General features: G+C 40.2%; 1 protein-coding gene across 4 annotated transcripts in view; it reads left to right on the forward strand.

Annotated features, from left to right (window-relative positions):
* LOC101842987 (CREB binding protein) overlaps window positions 1-16,567 on the forward strand; it is a 126,802-nt gene that overhangs the window by 20,811 nt on the left and 89,424 nt on the right. For all 4 annotated transcript variants that reach the window (XM_040748159.1, XM_040748160.1, XM_040748161.1 and 1 more), the window contains exon 2: window positions 6,036-6,748. In XM_040748159.1, the coding sequence (XP_040604093.1) occupies window positions 6,036-6,748 (713 nt within the window). The remainder of the gene's footprint in view (window positions 1-6,035; window positions 6,749-16,567) is intronic.

Here is a 16,567-nt window from a genome sequence, read left to right on the forward strand (position 1 = left end):
GTAGTATAACTTTTACAACTCATTTGATATGTCTGTAGAGCACAAGAAGTCATTCTTCTGGCCAGTAGAAGGTACGATAAAATGGTTTGTCAACATGTTTTGATACAAATGCCAATTCTATCAGTGCAGAGAAAATTTGGGCCTCCAGTTGTAATACAAAAGAGAAAAAATGTTGAGCGGTGGTGGCATAAGCCTTTGATCACAGCATTGGGAGGCAGAGGCAGGTGGATCTCTGTGAGTTCAACACCAGCCTGGTCTACAAGAGCTAGTTCCAGGACAGCCTCCAAAGCCACAGAGAAACCTTGTCGAGAGAGAGAGGGAGAGGGAGAGGGAGAGGGAGGAGAGAGGAGAGGAGAGAGAGGAGAGAGAGAGAGGAGAGAGAGAGAGGAGGGAGGGAGGGAGAGAGAGAGAGAGAGGGAGAGAGAGGAGAGAGAGGAGAGAGAATATTTTAAGACAGTACTTTTATTTTTGATTTTTAAAGTTTGTATTGTATTTGTGTATGTATGTGAAAACCAGAGGTTGCCTTTAGGTGGTTTGTCCTCCATGTTTTCTAAGATCGGTGCTTTCTTTAGGCTCACTGATTAGACTGATCTGGCTGTCCAGTGAACCCCAGAGATCGGCCTGTGCATAACACTACCTCTTTTTTTTTTTTTAAACTTGTATGCTAGGATTTGAACTCAGGTCTTTTAATGCTTATTTGGCAAGCACTTTGCTGACTGAACTGTTTTCCTATTTTTTATTTTTTGAGTTTTGCAACAATGTCTTATGTAGCATTGCCTGGCTTCGAACGCTTGATTTTCCTGTCTTCACCTCCCAAGTGCTAGGATTATGTATGCTGTGTTTGGCAAGAAAAGAGGGCATTCTAGAGAACCCAAAGAAGGTGTGTTTTTTTGGGGGGGGCTGTCAGGTACTATTGGCTACACACATTGATTCAGCCACTTACCTGTTTAGGTGTGCTATGTCATGGTATCCTGGCTCCTTGTCTTCACTTGGTTTTGATTTTTTACATTAGAGAATAGAGAAAGGTGGTGAGAATGTGGGTGGTGGTTTGTCTGCAGACCATCTGTCTTTTAAAAGAGTCACACCCTGAGCCTGGTATGGTGTCTCCTGCCTTTAGTTCTAGCATATGGGAGGCTGAGTCAGGCAGATCTCTGTGAGTTAAGATTAGGCTGAAGTGCACAGTGAGAAACTGTGTTAAAACAACAAAAACCAGCCACATCTAGGATATTTGGTTGTACTGGTTCTTGTATTTCGACTTGTAGATGAGGATGTAGCAATTGGTCAACTCTAGCTGCACCCAAGCATCGGTTAAATGTGTTTGGATAAATGATGAAAGTGATCCTTTAGAAAGACAAAAGGTAACAAGCTAGTAAAAATTGAAACCAAAGTAATTATCAGGGAAAAGACCCTGTTGACAATTATAAAAGTGTTTGTGTGTTTGATAAGAAGTAGAGTGCTATGTAAATGAAAACTGGTCTGATTGTTGGGTGGTAGAGTGAGAGTGGTGGGCAAATAGTAAAGGTAAGAAATGGTTAGAGTGAATTTGTCTTTATGTTTTAGACAGGGCCTTACTGTGTATCCCTGGCTGTTCTGGAACTCACAGCGGTCCATCTGCCTCTACTTCTGAGTGTGCTGTATTAAAGCTGTGTGTCACCACACCTGATTGTCTTCAGGATAGTATAAATTAACCCCTTTCTGTGGTACAGGATATCCTCCAATTATTATCATTCATATAACTCTAGCATGTGATCTCTGCTTTTCAGGTGAGGGGTTTAGGATGAAGAAAAATAGTTTTCCCCAAGGATATATGGCCAGGTGTTAAGTGGGGAATCTGAATTCCCGAGTTCAACTTTTCCATTGTTTTCTCTCAAATAGGGGCCCTGATATGACCCTAGGAATTTACCTAAATACCCACCCCCCATTCTTTGTTCTGCTCTCCCCTTCAGGGAAGAGTGTTTGCTGATCCAGTGTGTGACATGGTCTCCTTGCCCCACCACACCAGATAAGAAGGACACTAGATTTTGTCATACTTAGTGGGTTGGATGAAATTCCCTTTCCTCCCTCAAGGATTGAGGAGAGCTACTCTGAAAACAGGAGATTTAAGAAGTGCTGACTAGACCAGAGAAGCTTATGGGTTGTCTGCCCCTCCAGGATCAGAGTCCCTCTAATTGACAATCCAGTGACTCTAAGAGGCATCCCATAGGATGGACCCTCCTCTGCAAAAACAGTTGGCTGGAGAGAGCTCAGTTAAGAATGGGTATTGCTCTTACAGAGTAATGTGCTCCAAACACCGTTTCAAGTGCCTTACAACTGCCCATTACTCCAGCTCTCCTCTGGTCCCCTTGGGCACTGCTGTTGTGGAGATTAAACTCAGGATTGCATACGTGGTATATAAAGCATTCTTTACCAGACTACTTTCCCAACACTTAACTGTATTTTGTATGATTTGCATATGGAAATCTTAGTGAATCTCCTAGTTTCAGATAATTTTGTAGCTAAGAGGTATGGATGCACCCAATAGGAAACAAGGAAATCCTCTTAGTTGTCTGTCTACTTTTCAAGGATCATATTCCTTTCTTCAAATTGACAATCCAGTGACTCTATTAGGTACCCCATATGAAGGACCTTCTACCAAAAAAAGAAAAAAATCAGCCTTAATTCTTTAGAAATATCACTCGTGCTGGTGGAGGCTGCAGCAGCGGTGGCAGCTGAGTTGCACGCCTTTAATTTCAGTAATGGGGAGGCAGAGACAGGTGGATCTTACAGAGTGTGAGATCCAGGACATCCAGGACTGTTTCACAGAGAAACCGTGTCTTGAGAAACAAAAGTCACTTATGGAAACCAGTGACTAAGGACCCTTTGTAGGTTAACCAAGATGACAGGGACAGGAGTAAATGTACTGAGATTCTAAATGGGGTTTTTCATAAGGAAAAGGAACATTATTGGGACAACCATGGAATTGAATAGGGTCAGTATATTAATGTAACCTAGTGTTATACTTCTGGAATTTGACAAGTGTGCAGTAATCATGTATAAAAGGATATTCTTAGGCAATACACACTAAAGTCCTTAGGGGAAGGGAATTTTTCTGTTTACAGGTTAATCTTGAGTGCTGCAAAACCCATGTGCCTGTGTGTGTTTATTCTGCATGTAGTACCTCATTTGGTATAGTCACGTGGGATGATACAACCATGTGTTAGAATTGGCTTGCTAGGCTAGTAAGTTCAGAGGCTGTTAGGGGTCAAAGAGGGACTTGGCAGTTCTGCAGGGACAGACAGCTTAAAGGAAGTCTGAGAAGTTCTGTTGAGTATCTGAGCAGAGCTAGAGTGTGGTTTCAAGCCAAGAGACAATACAGAAAGACTACTGATAAAATAATGTATCACCACAGATGGAAGCTCTAACTTGTGTTAATAGCTAGAAAATAGTGTGCACCCAGAGGTGTCAGCTAAAACAGCTGAATTAAAATTCAAGGTAAATGGTTTTAACTTTATAAACTGTATTTTCTCATAAAACAAGACTCTTGAAGGTAGGAAGGTTCCAGGACTGGATAATTAATTTAGCAATTCAGACTTTACCAATTCAGTTGTTAAAAATACTATTTCTTGGGCTGGAGAGATGGCTCAGAGGTTAAGAGCATTGACTGCTCTTGTGAGTTTGAGTTTGAGGCCAACCTGGTCTACAGAGCAAGTTCCTGTCTTGAAAAACAAAACAAACAAACAAAAAATTGCTATTCCTTCCCCTCTTTTTTTTTTTTTTCTTTTCCCTGTGCCCATCCAGTGTGGATGGATGGTGATGACTTTTCCTGGTTGCAAGTTGATTTCTATAGGCTCATGGAGAAATGTAGTGATGAAAAGGGAGACTTCTTTCTGAGCAACTCTTGCTAATAGGAAGAAATACCTTTAAGGGATTATCTTGACTAACAAGATGTTCAGCTTCCCTTCGGTGGGGTATGTCTCCTGCACTAGAATGTGGCCATGATGCTTGGCTTATCTGACCAGTCTCCCTCCTTTGTCCAGGAAAGATTCTACCCTTCCTCAAAGGACACTCCCAGGCAGCTACCTCAGAGCTACATGGGTTTGTCTACAGTAAAAGGTGGTGGTGGTAGGGGAGGATTTGGCAGGTAGAAAATATGGTCTGCTACCCTGGAAGAAAAGTTCTTAAATTTCTAAACAGATGGCAGGTGGTACTTTTTAAAGAAAGAAAACCTCCCAAACTCAACATTGCCAGCAAAACCTACCATTTACATTCCAGCCAGTGTTCTGATCTTAAGCCATTTGTATACCTTTTTCCGTTTTCATGTTTTTCCATAATATACATATATTCTTACATTTCCATAGTAATCAAAATTACTTGAAATTTTTGTAATGTATGACTATTGATTAAGGTTTGTAATAGTTAATTATTTTTGAGACAAGGTTTTTCTGTGTAGCCATAGCTGTTGGAACTAAGAGATCTGCCTCCCAAGTGCTGGGATTAAAGGTGTGTGCCGCTGTCACCTTTTGTAATAGCTAGTTCTTGTTAAGTTCGTATTACCCACAAACCTCAGTGATTTCCATTCATTAATTCATTCTAGGACCCAGAACACCTCCTACTACTGTGGGGATCTTTATTGTTGTCTTCCAGATAAAGAGAGTATGAAGTACAGACAGACTGAGTAAGATACCCAAAGTTGTGCAGAGTAGTGTGGAGTTGGGATTCTGGTGCTGGGAGTCGCATCAGTTGAATCTCATTAGGTTGAATTGCTTTTGGGTGTTGTTTTTGGTTTCTTTTTTCCTTCCTGTTACAAATAACACTGTGTTGTACATAGTTTGCATGCTTCATTCTTTGCATATGCATAGACAAACTGCTAACTGAAGAGCATACTGGAGGCTGTAGAGTGAAGGACTAGAGGTTGCTACATGTAAAATTAATTACGCTGCAGAGGAGGGTTACTTTGAAAGGAGCCAGTAAAGGAAATTGCTTGTATTTTAGTTTGTTTGCTGACCAAGAAGACTGATCTGTTTACTGGTTTTATCTTCTTTGGGGATGGTTGCCTGCTTGTATGCCTTGCCCATTTATACCAGGAGTCACTGTGCTCCCCATTTTCCTGTGTGATAATCCTTCTCATGAAATGCAAGAATCTTTAAGTTGACTGTATTTAAACCACATTATAATTTCTGTTTTTTGTTTTGTTTTGGTTTTTCGAGACAGGGTTTCTCTGTAGCTTTGGAGGCTGTCCTGGAACTAGCTCTTGTAGACCAGACTGGCCTCAAACTCATAGCCTGGCGTTTTGGCTGTCCTTTGTATACCTAACTTTGTAGACCAGGCTGACCTTGAACTCATAGATCTCCCTGCCTCTGCTGGGATTAAAGGCTTGTGCAAGTACGGCTTGGCTTCAGCTTACTTTTATTTTTTGATATGAGAATTCATATGTAGCTTAAGATGACCTTGAACTTTATATATTTATAATGACCAAGATTGGTTTTGAATTTCTGATTCTCTCATCTTCCTTTGCCAAGTGCTGGGATTACATGTATATACTACCACACCCGACTTCATACTTGCATTCTTAATAGCACCCCCTCCCCCCCCCACACACACAGGGTTTCTCTGTATTGTTTTGGAGGCTGTCCTGGAACTCGCTCTGTAGACCAGGGTGGTCTCAAACTCACAGAGATCCGCCTGCCTCTGCCTCCCGAATGTTGGGATTAAAGGCATTTTAGCATTTAAAATTAGTGAATTTTAAAAGATTCATTATTCTTTAGTTTATATATTTGAATTTTTCTTAATATACTGTTTAATTACTGTTTTAGGATATGTTTTTTTTTTAAAGAACTGGCCCTTTTTCATTATTGTTTAATGTTCCCTTTTTCTGCATTTAAAATTTTTCCCTTTTTTTAATCTCCCCAAATGTTTCATATTGTCTTCATATTACTCTTAAGATGTACCAACAGTCTATGTGAAATGCTCCATTAGATTAAGATTATAGCAACATGACAGTTGGAGAGCTGTTATGTTTTCTTCGATTCTCATTTCCATTTCTGCTTAATTTCTAGATTTTGGATCATTGTTTGACTTGGAAAATGATCTTCCTGATGAGCTGATCCCTAATGGAGAATTAAGCCTTTTAAACAGTGGGAGCCTTGTTCCAGATGCTGCATCCAAACATAAACAACTGTCGGAACTTCTTAGAGGAGGCAGTGGCTCTAGCATCAACCCAGGGATAGGAAATGTGAGTGCTAGCAGTCCTGTGCAACAGGGCCTTGGTGGCCAGCAGGCTCAAGGGCAGCCGAACAGTACAAACATGGCCAGCCTGGGTGCCATGGGCAAGAGCCCTCTGAACCAGGGAGACTCATCAACCCCTAGCCTGCCCAAACAGGCAGCCAGCACCTCTGGGCCCACCCCCCCAGCCTCCCAAGCATTGAATCCACAAGCACAAAAGCAAGTGGGGCTGGTGACCAGTAGTCCTGCCACATCACAGACTGGACCTGGGATCTGCATGAATGCTAACTTCAACCAGGCCCACCCAGGCCTTCTCAATAGTAACTCTGGCCATAGCTTAATGAATCAGGCTCAACAAGGGCAGGCTCAAGTCATGAATGGATCTCTTGGGGCTGCTGGAAGAGGAAGGGGAGCTGGAATGCCCTACCCTGCTCCAGCTATGCAGGGAGCTACAAGCAGTGTGCTGGCTGAGACCTTGACACAGGTTTCCCCACAAATGGCTAGCCATGCTGGACTGAACACGGCACAGGCAGGAGGCATGACCAAGGTAAGTGAGCTGAAGTGCTTGAATGCTTCTTGACTGATGGTGGGCATTTCCTCTCAAGTAACATGGCAACATGGGACTGTATGGCTCCTTTTTCTCTGTTCTGTTGAGAGTTACACATGTCACATGAAAGGGACAGTTTTTGTTTTTTTGAGTCCTTTTCAGATCAAAATCTCTACCTCCTATATTTAAAATGAAAAAAAAATTGAGAACATAATTTGTTGTGTAGACCGAGGCTAGCTTTGAACTCCTGAAAAGCCTAGGTTGTCCTGCAGCCTCCTAAGCGCTGAGATTATATATGTGTGCTACTGGCTTCCAGTTTTTAATCTCTGAGGAAAATAAGTAGAAATGGGACTCCATTGTTGAAGGGAAGTTTCTGTTGAGAATCAATTTTTAATGCTATGGAGGATCTGGTAAAGGGTGTTTATTTACTCAGATTATGAAGCACATCTTCCTGTCCTTTTCTTTACGTCACTTGGGAATATGTTTACTGTCACAGTCTCCATTTTACTCTTAAAGATACTGTGTTTTCAAATGGTCAACTCTTGCCACTGTTGACAGTAGAGAGGGACTGAGTAGAGCCAGGCGATTGTAGACCCTTGTGTCCTATTGAAAACATCAGAGCAGCAGGGTCTTGGTGGCACATGCCTTTAATCCCAGCACTTGGGGAGGCAGAGGCGGATCTCTGAGTTTGAGGCCAGCCTGGTCTACATAGTGAGTGCCTGCCAGGACAGGCTCCAAAGCTACACAGAGAAACAAAAACAAAAACAAAGAAAGAAAAGAAAACTTTAGAGCAGGGGTTCTCAAAAGTGGGCATGCTTAAACCAGCAGTACCACATCACCAGGGAGCTTGTTGGAGAGGTTGACTCACTAGCATACTGAAGGTATGTTGCCCAACACTCGACTTTCAGAACTCTCTGGATAGTTCCAGATAGTTCTGCATGGTCTCAATTTCTGTTCTAGAGAAAGGCCTGGGCTGGAGCTTGCAGCCACCAGCCTTGTGGCTACTGTGTATAAGAAACAGGATCTGAACTTTGAGAAGGGGGAACGATAATAACAAGATAGATGTGATACAGCTCAAAAAAAAAATGGAGACTGATGAGAGAAGGATACAGAGAGAGAAACACAGGCTGATTGCCATTGAAATGCCAAGCCTTAATTTAGAGGCTCTATGATCCAAGACTTTTGAATGGCTGCCACTGGGTGCACCTATTTTGTGCAGTTCAACAAATTCCAGTTGTAAAGAAGGGAAGAGAAGAAATTAGAATACAATTTCTTGGAGAGTTGAGGAGAACATGGGCAGACTGGTATAAAGTCTTGAAGCTATCACAGATAAGATGTTTTGTAGCTTTAGAAATAAAAGTGAAGTAATCCCTACATTAAAATTGCACTTACCTTTTTAAAAAAAGTTATTAGAGGGAGAATGTAGTTGTACTTGACAGAAGGGCGCATTGTGCATCTAGACCCTTTTTACAGTTAGATTGGAAGGAGACTTTTACCGAGCTTATTGATTGTAGGTAGATCAATTGCTGGACCCTTCTAATTCATATTCCAAACTACTCAGTTTAAAAAGGATTTTTTTTAAGAATTGGGATTATGTTTAAAACATATAACCAACATAGTACAACAGTTATCAAACTTTTTGGTCCCAGGATTATCGAAAAATCTAAAAAATTATGGAGGACCCCAATTGGTTTTTGAAAAAGGGTCTTATTTTGTAACCCTACCTGATATAGAACTGGCTGTATAGAGCAGGCTGGCCTCAGATTTGTGACTGTCCTTTGCATGTGCTGCTTAAATGCTGTGACTACAGTGATTGCCATTATGCCTGCCTATAAGGTTCCTTTAAAACTAGTATTTACCAAAAATTGTTTTAAGAAATTTGTTTATATATGGATGTTTGCATGTGTGTATGTCTGTGTGCTATATGTGTACAGTGCCCATGGAAGCCAGAAGAGTGGTAGATTGCCCAAAACTGGAGTTACAGGTAGTTGCAAGCTGTCATGTGGGTACTGGGAATCAATCCCAGGTCCTTCAAAAGAACAGCAAGTACTTGTAGTTTCAGGCACCCCGCTAGCTCCAATTTACAGAAATATTTAAAATGCAAGCTCACATGAGCTTGGTGGCATTACACATCCCAAATATCTAAACAACCACTCTATAAGTTAACAATCTAAGTTGGATATGGTTCCTTGTTTGTCATTCTTCACAGGACTCTAGTATTATCTAGTTTGATATAGTATATGTGCTCTATGGACTAGATACTTCGATTGTTTCAGTGTTTCACTGTTGCAATAGTTTTGTTTCATACATTTATATCTTTGTGTAAGTGGATAAGTGCTGGGTAAATTTTTGGAAGTTTAGTTAATTTTTTTTTAAGTTTATCTCTGAGTATGTATGCTATGTGTCTGAGTGTCTGCAGAGGCAAGAGGGCGTCAAATGCCCTGGAGCTTGAATTATAGGCTGATGTGTGGTACCTGCTATGGGTGATGGAAACTCAGTTTAAGTTCTCTGGAAGAGCAGCCAATGCTCTTAGATTGTTCAGCTGTCTCTCCAGTCCTGGTGGGTGAATTTTTAATGAAAGAATACTAACATTTAAAATAAACAGATAGAGCCTGAGTATTATGTTGAACTCCAGTAATTCTAGCATTCACAAGGCAAGGAGAATTATTGCCAAGTTTTAGACCAGCCTGAGATAAACATCAATTTCTAGACTAGTCAGACTACATGGTGAGAACTTTAGAACAAAAGCAAAACTTCAAAAAGAAGATGGATATTACCAAATAGTTTGAAAACTATTGTGCAGATTTCCCCCATACCCATGTTGAATGAACCTATCTAAATCATCACCAACATTAGATGTTGGTAGATATTAGTATTGTTACACTTGTAATTCTAGTCAAATTGTTTTTACTAGGATGTTTTAATAAATTTTCAAATAATCGTTTTTTTCAGACTGTTTTACCTGTGTATGGGTGCGCACGCGCTTGCACTTACAAGTGCATGTGTGTGTCTGCCTGCTTAGTGTTAAGGAATCCATCCCAGGTATTCACGTGTTAGGCAGGTGTCCTACCACTGAGCTAGACCTTATTATTATTTATGTATTAAAAGTTTCAGACTTTGAGTAGTCATGTTTCCCTCTCTTTAATTTATTAAGTTATTTCCACAGGTTTACAGTGTGACTGTCACATATTTTGTCAGGTGTGTGTTTTGTCAGTTTGTATGAAAGCATCCATTTTTTTCCTTTTATTGCTTTTAGATTGTATATCATTTTCAAAAGTACTTTCCCTACTCCAAATTATAAATATGTGGTGACACTTGTAGTCTTAACAATTTGGAGTTAGAGGTAAGGGGATGGCTTGAGTTCCAGAGTTGGAGAACAACATAGACAATATAAGCAAATCTGTTGTTGCCATTCCTCCTTAAAAAAGTAAGAGAAAAGTTTTCTCATGTTTCCTTCTTATTTCTTGAATCTTGACCTCATTTTTGGTGGCATAGCACTTGTTTAGTAAGCATAAGGCCTTGGGCACCCCCAACCCTAGCACCATACTCTTAAGAATTCCTGCCTCCCAATAAACAAAGACTCACCAAAGAGTTATCCAGTGTTGTTTTTTCAAGTGATAGTAGTCACAGTGCAATCTATTTAGATACTAGTAGTCCATCTTTTCCTCTGTTACGTGTTTTGCATTAGTTATTGATCTCTGCCTGTGTCTGTTCCAGAAAGTCATCCTAACTGTTTACTCAACTTCTGTTCATGAGGGGAATGGTGAACTCACATGTGGTAATCAGCCCTGGCCACAGATTAGAATTACCTGTGCAGTTTTAAAGATACTAATGTCTGAACCTCATTGCTGACCAGCTAGGTTAGAATCTCTAGGGCATAACCAGGACATGCTTTTACTTTTATATTCCTCATATGATTTTTAAGGCAGATGGGGATAAGGGCCATTATTTTAGATAAACATGAGAACTTTCTCCATCTGGATTGATAGGTTGGTCAGTTAATGTGCTTTCTGCACAAGCATGGGAATGTGAGCTTGATCCCTGGCACCCAGGCTGGGCTAGGGAGGTAGAGATAATCAGATCCCTAGAGCTTAGTGCTAGCCATCCTTGTCTGATGGAGACCAGTGCAATACCGTCTCAGAAAAGTGAGGTAGACCGGTTCTAAGGAGTGACACCCAGTGTTGCCCCCTGGCTTCTACACATGTGTACTCTATACAAGTTGCCCCCTCCCCAAAGCCCAAAAAACAGATTCTTAACGAGTGACTGTTTTTATATTGTGCACTTTTGTTGCTTTTTGATTTATTATGGGTTTTCTTGGTTATTGGGGTCAAGTTTCATTATTTAATTGGCTGTTTTGATACAGGTATTAATGTGCGGATGTCATTAGTCTGGCCACTTTATGAACTTCTCTTCATCTTACTAGCTGATTCTCTTGGGGTTTCCAAGAAGACATCTTTTGCAGAATTTATATTTTTGTCTTCTTGTCGATATTTTTATTGATGTTTATGCTCTTGGGCATCTGTGTTTTGTTTCTAACTTGAATGGAAGTTTGTCTGTTGTTTTAACTAGAATGAGAGCTTTAATGTGCAGCCAGAGGCAGCCATATGTTTTAAAATTAGGGCACAGTCCCCTGTGTTAAATATTAGGTTTTATTATACTTGTTTCTTACACCTGTGGTAACTGCTGTAAGATCTTTTTGCTTTATCAGATTTCTTCATATTAAATTGAATCACAGTTGTAAAAATTAAAACTTAATGTAGTTGCTAAATATTATTCGTGTTTTTTTAGGATTTTTAAAAAATAAAGATCATCTATCTATCTATCTATCTATCTATCTATCTATCTATCTATCTATCTTGATTTTTTTGGGACAGAATTTCTTTGAAGTTTTGACTGTCCTGGGATTCACTTTGTAGACCAGATTGGTCTTGCGTGCCTCTGCCTTGTAAGTGGTAATTACATGTATATATGTGTGCGGATATGTGCATGTTAGTGCAGGTATCCTGGATACTAAAAGAAAATGTCAGGTTTCCTGTTAGCTGTCAGATGTGGATGCTGGGAATTGAAGTCAATCCTTTAGAAGATCAGCCAGTGTTCTTAACCACTAAGTTATCTCTCCAGTCCCTTCTTTTAGGATTTTTGTTTCTTATTTATCAATAAGATTGACTTGTGATTCTTTTTGTGCTTTTCAGGTTTTCTTTATTAGTATTGTGTTAACCTAATCAAAGAGAGATTAGACATTTCCTCTGTCTCCTCCTGGACAGTTTAAGTAGTAGTGACACAAGCATGGGGACCTGGAGCTGTCTCCTCTTCTAGCTTTCTTTGTCTTCCTTCTGTGGAGACTTAGGGCTTCTCCCCTCCAGACTGACTTGAAATCTGTCAACTTTCTGACTGTTTGCTGGTTTTGGACTTTTGTCTTTTGAATTGAAGTAGCTGTCTTTGTATTTCCTAGGAAAGTATAAATTTACTCCGATTTTAAGAAAAAAACCCAACTATTCTTTTATTTCTAATTAAAATATATGTAGTGGGCTGGAGCAATGGCTCAGAGTTTAAGAGCACCTCTGTTTTTGCAGAGGACCCAGCAGACTTCTTTCCCAATACCTATGTGGTTGCATACAGCCATCTATGACTCCAATTCCGGGGATCGGCTCCTCTTCTGACCTGACCTCTGTGGACACCAGGAATGCACATGGTGCATAGGCATGTTAGCAGGCCAACATTTATACACATCAAATACAGTAACAGCATTTAAATTCCATGGAACAGGTTAAGACAGTGAATAACTTCACATAATCTTAGTCAATAAGTTGAAGAACCCTCTTGTATTTATTCTAATCAGCCTGGTTTTAAGCCCTCTTAATCATGAGCTGTGCAATCTGATGAACCATGGGTCAGTTGTGCAATTTATATTTTAACAGAAATTCTCATCTTTTATTTATTATCTTAAAGTTAATGTAATTCTTTGCTGGAGAGATGATGGCTCAGCAATTAAGAGCGCTTGATGCTCTTCCAAGTTCAGATCTTAGCACTCATTTTAGACAGCTTACAACCACCTGTAGCTCCAGCTCCAGGGCATTTGGCACCCATAAACACACAGCTACAGACTTGTTTAAAAATTTCTAACAATTCTTAAGCATTCTTGATAGTGGGTTATTTCGCCTCAATTTATAATTGTGTGTGACTATTTAAGAAAATGCGGGGGGGGGGGTTGTTTGTTTTTGTGGTATCAATCTGTAGCTTAAGCTGGCTAACCCTGAGACTCAGGGTCTTCCTGCCTCAGCTTGCTGAGGGCTGTCATTATAGGCAAGCATGACCAGTAAGTAAAAACATGAGAAGAAACTGGCAGTGATAACAAGACATGGCACAGGTAAAATCTGCAGCAAACGAAAATGACTTCTCCATTTGGCTATAGCAAAACCTGATGTGTTGCTGTTATTTAGGGAGCTTGTGTCACCTTTTAAAAATTTACTTTAATTTTATGTGTATCAGTGTTTTGCCTGCTTATATGTCTGTTGAAGGGTATTGGATCCCCTGGAGGTGGAGTTACACGGACAGTTGTTAGCCACCATGTGAATGTTGGGAATTGAACCTGAGTCCTTGGAAGAACAGCCAGTCTTAACCTTTGAGCCATCTTTCCAGCCCCCCTCCCCGGCCTTGAACTCAGATCTACCTGTCTCTGTCTCCCAGTGCTAAGTATAAGGCGTGCACCACCACTGCCCAGCTTACTTGTGTCGTTTTTTTACTGAAAATAATCCAAATAGTTGGCCTGCATATAGAAGGAAACCAAAAAAGATGACCTTGAGTGGGATTAGAAACCACACGACACTTGTGTGATAGGTACTGAGAGATGTTGCTTTGTTCAGAAGATTGCAGAAGAGAGTGAAAAGTGTTTTGTTTTACTTGGTGTTCTAGTTTGCTTTCTGTTGCTTTGTTTTTGTTGACCAGAAGAGTGGGGAGAATTTCAGCTTGTACTTTAGGGTCACAGTTCTTCATTGGGGAAGTCAGGTCAGGAACTGAAGCAAAAATGAAGCAGAAACCATGGAGGAACACTGTTTAGCCAGGTTTCTTACATAGCCCCGACCTTCCTGTCCAGAAATGGTTTTGCCTCCATGAGCTGTGCACTCCCATATCAGTTATCAATCAGCACTCTCTCATAGACATTGATCATAGGCCAATCTGATCTGGGCAACTCCTTAATTGAAGATTCCAAGTGATTCTAGGTTGTGTCAGGTGGACAGTAAAAGCTAACCAGCAAACCTGGCCAAGTGGTCCAGAGTCAATCGGATTTTTAAGGCTAATAAAAAATTTACTATTGTGTGTCACCCTAGTAAAAATACTAAAATAAGAGAGATACAGTTTTAAACAATTCATAGAGTGTTAAGTAAGAGGCCGTTTTTGGTGTAGGATACGTTTAAGAGACTGCACTTTTTTTTTTTTTTAAAGACCGTGTCCTGAAAGATAGTGCTTGATATTATCTGGGCGTCTTCTTCCTATTCCTAGAGTAAAGGTGTTCACATGGATCCAGGTTCCAGCCACAGTCAGCTGCAACCAGTGGTTTAAAATCAAAGTGCTCAAGAGCCAGACAGAGTTTTGATTCAGCAATTTGGGGGGTATAGACTGAGAATTTGCATTTTTAACAAGTTCTCCCAAGATGAACCTAATTATGCCAGTCAGAAATTGCACTCTGAGAATTATGTTCTTAAAGAATAGATTTATTAAAGAATTTGAAGGAACAAGTAGTCTATCTTATTTGGCTAGTCAATTGGGGGATCTTTGATCAGTAATTACTGAAACAGCACTGTATGTTTATCTGGTGCTTTTCACTTTGATGTGATATCTCATCTTTTCCTTAAGCTAATGTAAAGAAAGGAAGCTAGCAAGATTATTCAGTGAGTGAAGGTGCTTCCTGCCAAGCATCCCTGGGACTCACATGTTGGAAGGAGGGAACTGACTCTTGCAGGTCTTCCTCTGAATCCATGTCAACATAATGGCACATGTCTCTATACAGACATTCATTCATATACACTCATCTCCCCCAAAATTGTTACTAAATCTTAAAATAATGCAAATAAAATGGCATTTTCTATTCAGAAAAAAAAACATAATTTGGTCTCTTTTAGAGAATCACAACAGAAATAAGTAGACTGTAAATTGAAACTCCCTAGCATAGTGAATTACAGAGCAGTGTGAGATGTGTACAGCTAATAGAGGAGCAGCTTTGGGGCACAAGTGCAAAGCAGGTTCAGGTACCTTACCATAACTGCAGAAGATGAGTCTTCCAAGAGTGGAGCTTAGACTCTGAAGTCAGCTGCCTTGGGTTCATGTGTATGCAGGCCCCAAACTGTTATCTGTGTGAAAATCACTTTGTCTCTCTCTTTTCCTCTTTCCCTCTTATCTTTTACATGAGGTAAAATAGAACCTATCCTCAAGAACTGTTGTGTCAGTTATGAGAAGAGAATACTTAGAAGTGAGATGTGTGTGAGCAGCTCTTAACACACTGCCTAGGTGTTTGCTTGTTTTGTAGAAATTGAGGAGAGCTACTTTGTAGGACATGAGAGCATAAACGATGGGACTCTTTCATAACAGTTTAAGTGAGTTCTGTTTAAATTATGAAAAGTGTCTGTGTGTGTGGGTCCTGTGTGTAGCTTTGGCACCTGTGCTGGAACTTGATTTGTAGACTAGGCTGGCCTTGAGCTCACAGAGATCTGCCTGCCTCTGTTTTCCATGTGCTGGTTTTAAAGATGTGTGCCACCACTGCCTGGCAGAGATAGTTTTTTATTGTTGAAAGCATGGGACTTTCTACAGGAAAAAAACCCCATAATTCCTTCCCTATTGGTTTTTTGTTTATATTTATTTGGTGTGTGTGTGTGTGTGTGAGAGAGAGAGAGAGAGAGAGAGAGAGAGAGAGAGAGAGAGAGAGAGAGAGAGAGAGAGAGAGAGAGAGAGAGAGAGAGAGAGAGAGAGAGAGAGAGAGAGAGAGAGAGAGAGAGAGCTTGAGTCCAGTCAAGAGTATGTGGTAGTTGGTTCACTATTTTAAGAGTGTAGCTTCCAGGATGGAGATTGGGTTATCAAGCTAGCCAGCAAAGTGCCTTTACAGACTCACTTAATATGCATAATTATGTGTCTCTTTAAAGTCAAAGTTGAAGTCAGTGTTTCTTTTTTCTAGTTAACTGATTATTCTCCGTAATACAACATGAATGAATGTTTTGGCACTTTAGCAACAATGAAGACTTGAGACCCGTACTTGTAAGAGGAATGAAGTGACTGACTAGTTAAGAAATCTTCCTTGTCAACTAAAAGCCAACTCTTATGATCTGAATTAAAGATATACTCTTACTAATTTTTAAAAGGTTTTTATGTTTTATATTTTTGGAAAAATAAGCACTTAGAATAGAATGAACAAGTCTTGTATGTGTTATAACTTATATACCTTTGCTTCCTGTCCTTCAGGATGTAGGACAGTTCTCTTACCCAGAAAATGCCTTTGTATTTCCTTTTACCCTATGTTACTTTTCCCATTGCTGCATCAAAACAGTTCAAATAAGGAAGAGTTAATTTTGGCTCATGGTTCCAGTATTATACTGTCAGGACCTTGAGGCACCTGGTCACCTTGCATCTCTAGTGAGGAAGAGGAGAGTGATAACTGCAAGTGCTAAATTGGCTTTCTCCTTACTTATGCATTCTAGGGTCTTACCCATGGAATTGTGCTTCCTGCTTTAAAATGGGTCTTTGGGTCTTAATGGAGCTAATTTAGAAAATCCCTTACAGATATGCCCAGAAGCTTGCCTCTTCAGTGATTCTGGGTCCTGTCCAACTTAC

The sequence above is a fragment of the Mesocricetus auratus genome, unplaced genomic scaffold (genome assembly GCF_017639785.1).
Source record: "Mesocricetus auratus isolate SY011 unplaced genomic scaffold, BCM_Maur_2.0 Super-Scaffold_100007, whole genome shotgun sequence".
In the NCBI taxonomy this organism is placed as follows: domain Eukaryota; kingdom Metazoa; phylum Chordata; class Mammalia; order Rodentia; family Cricetidae; genus Mesocricetus; species Mesocricetus auratus.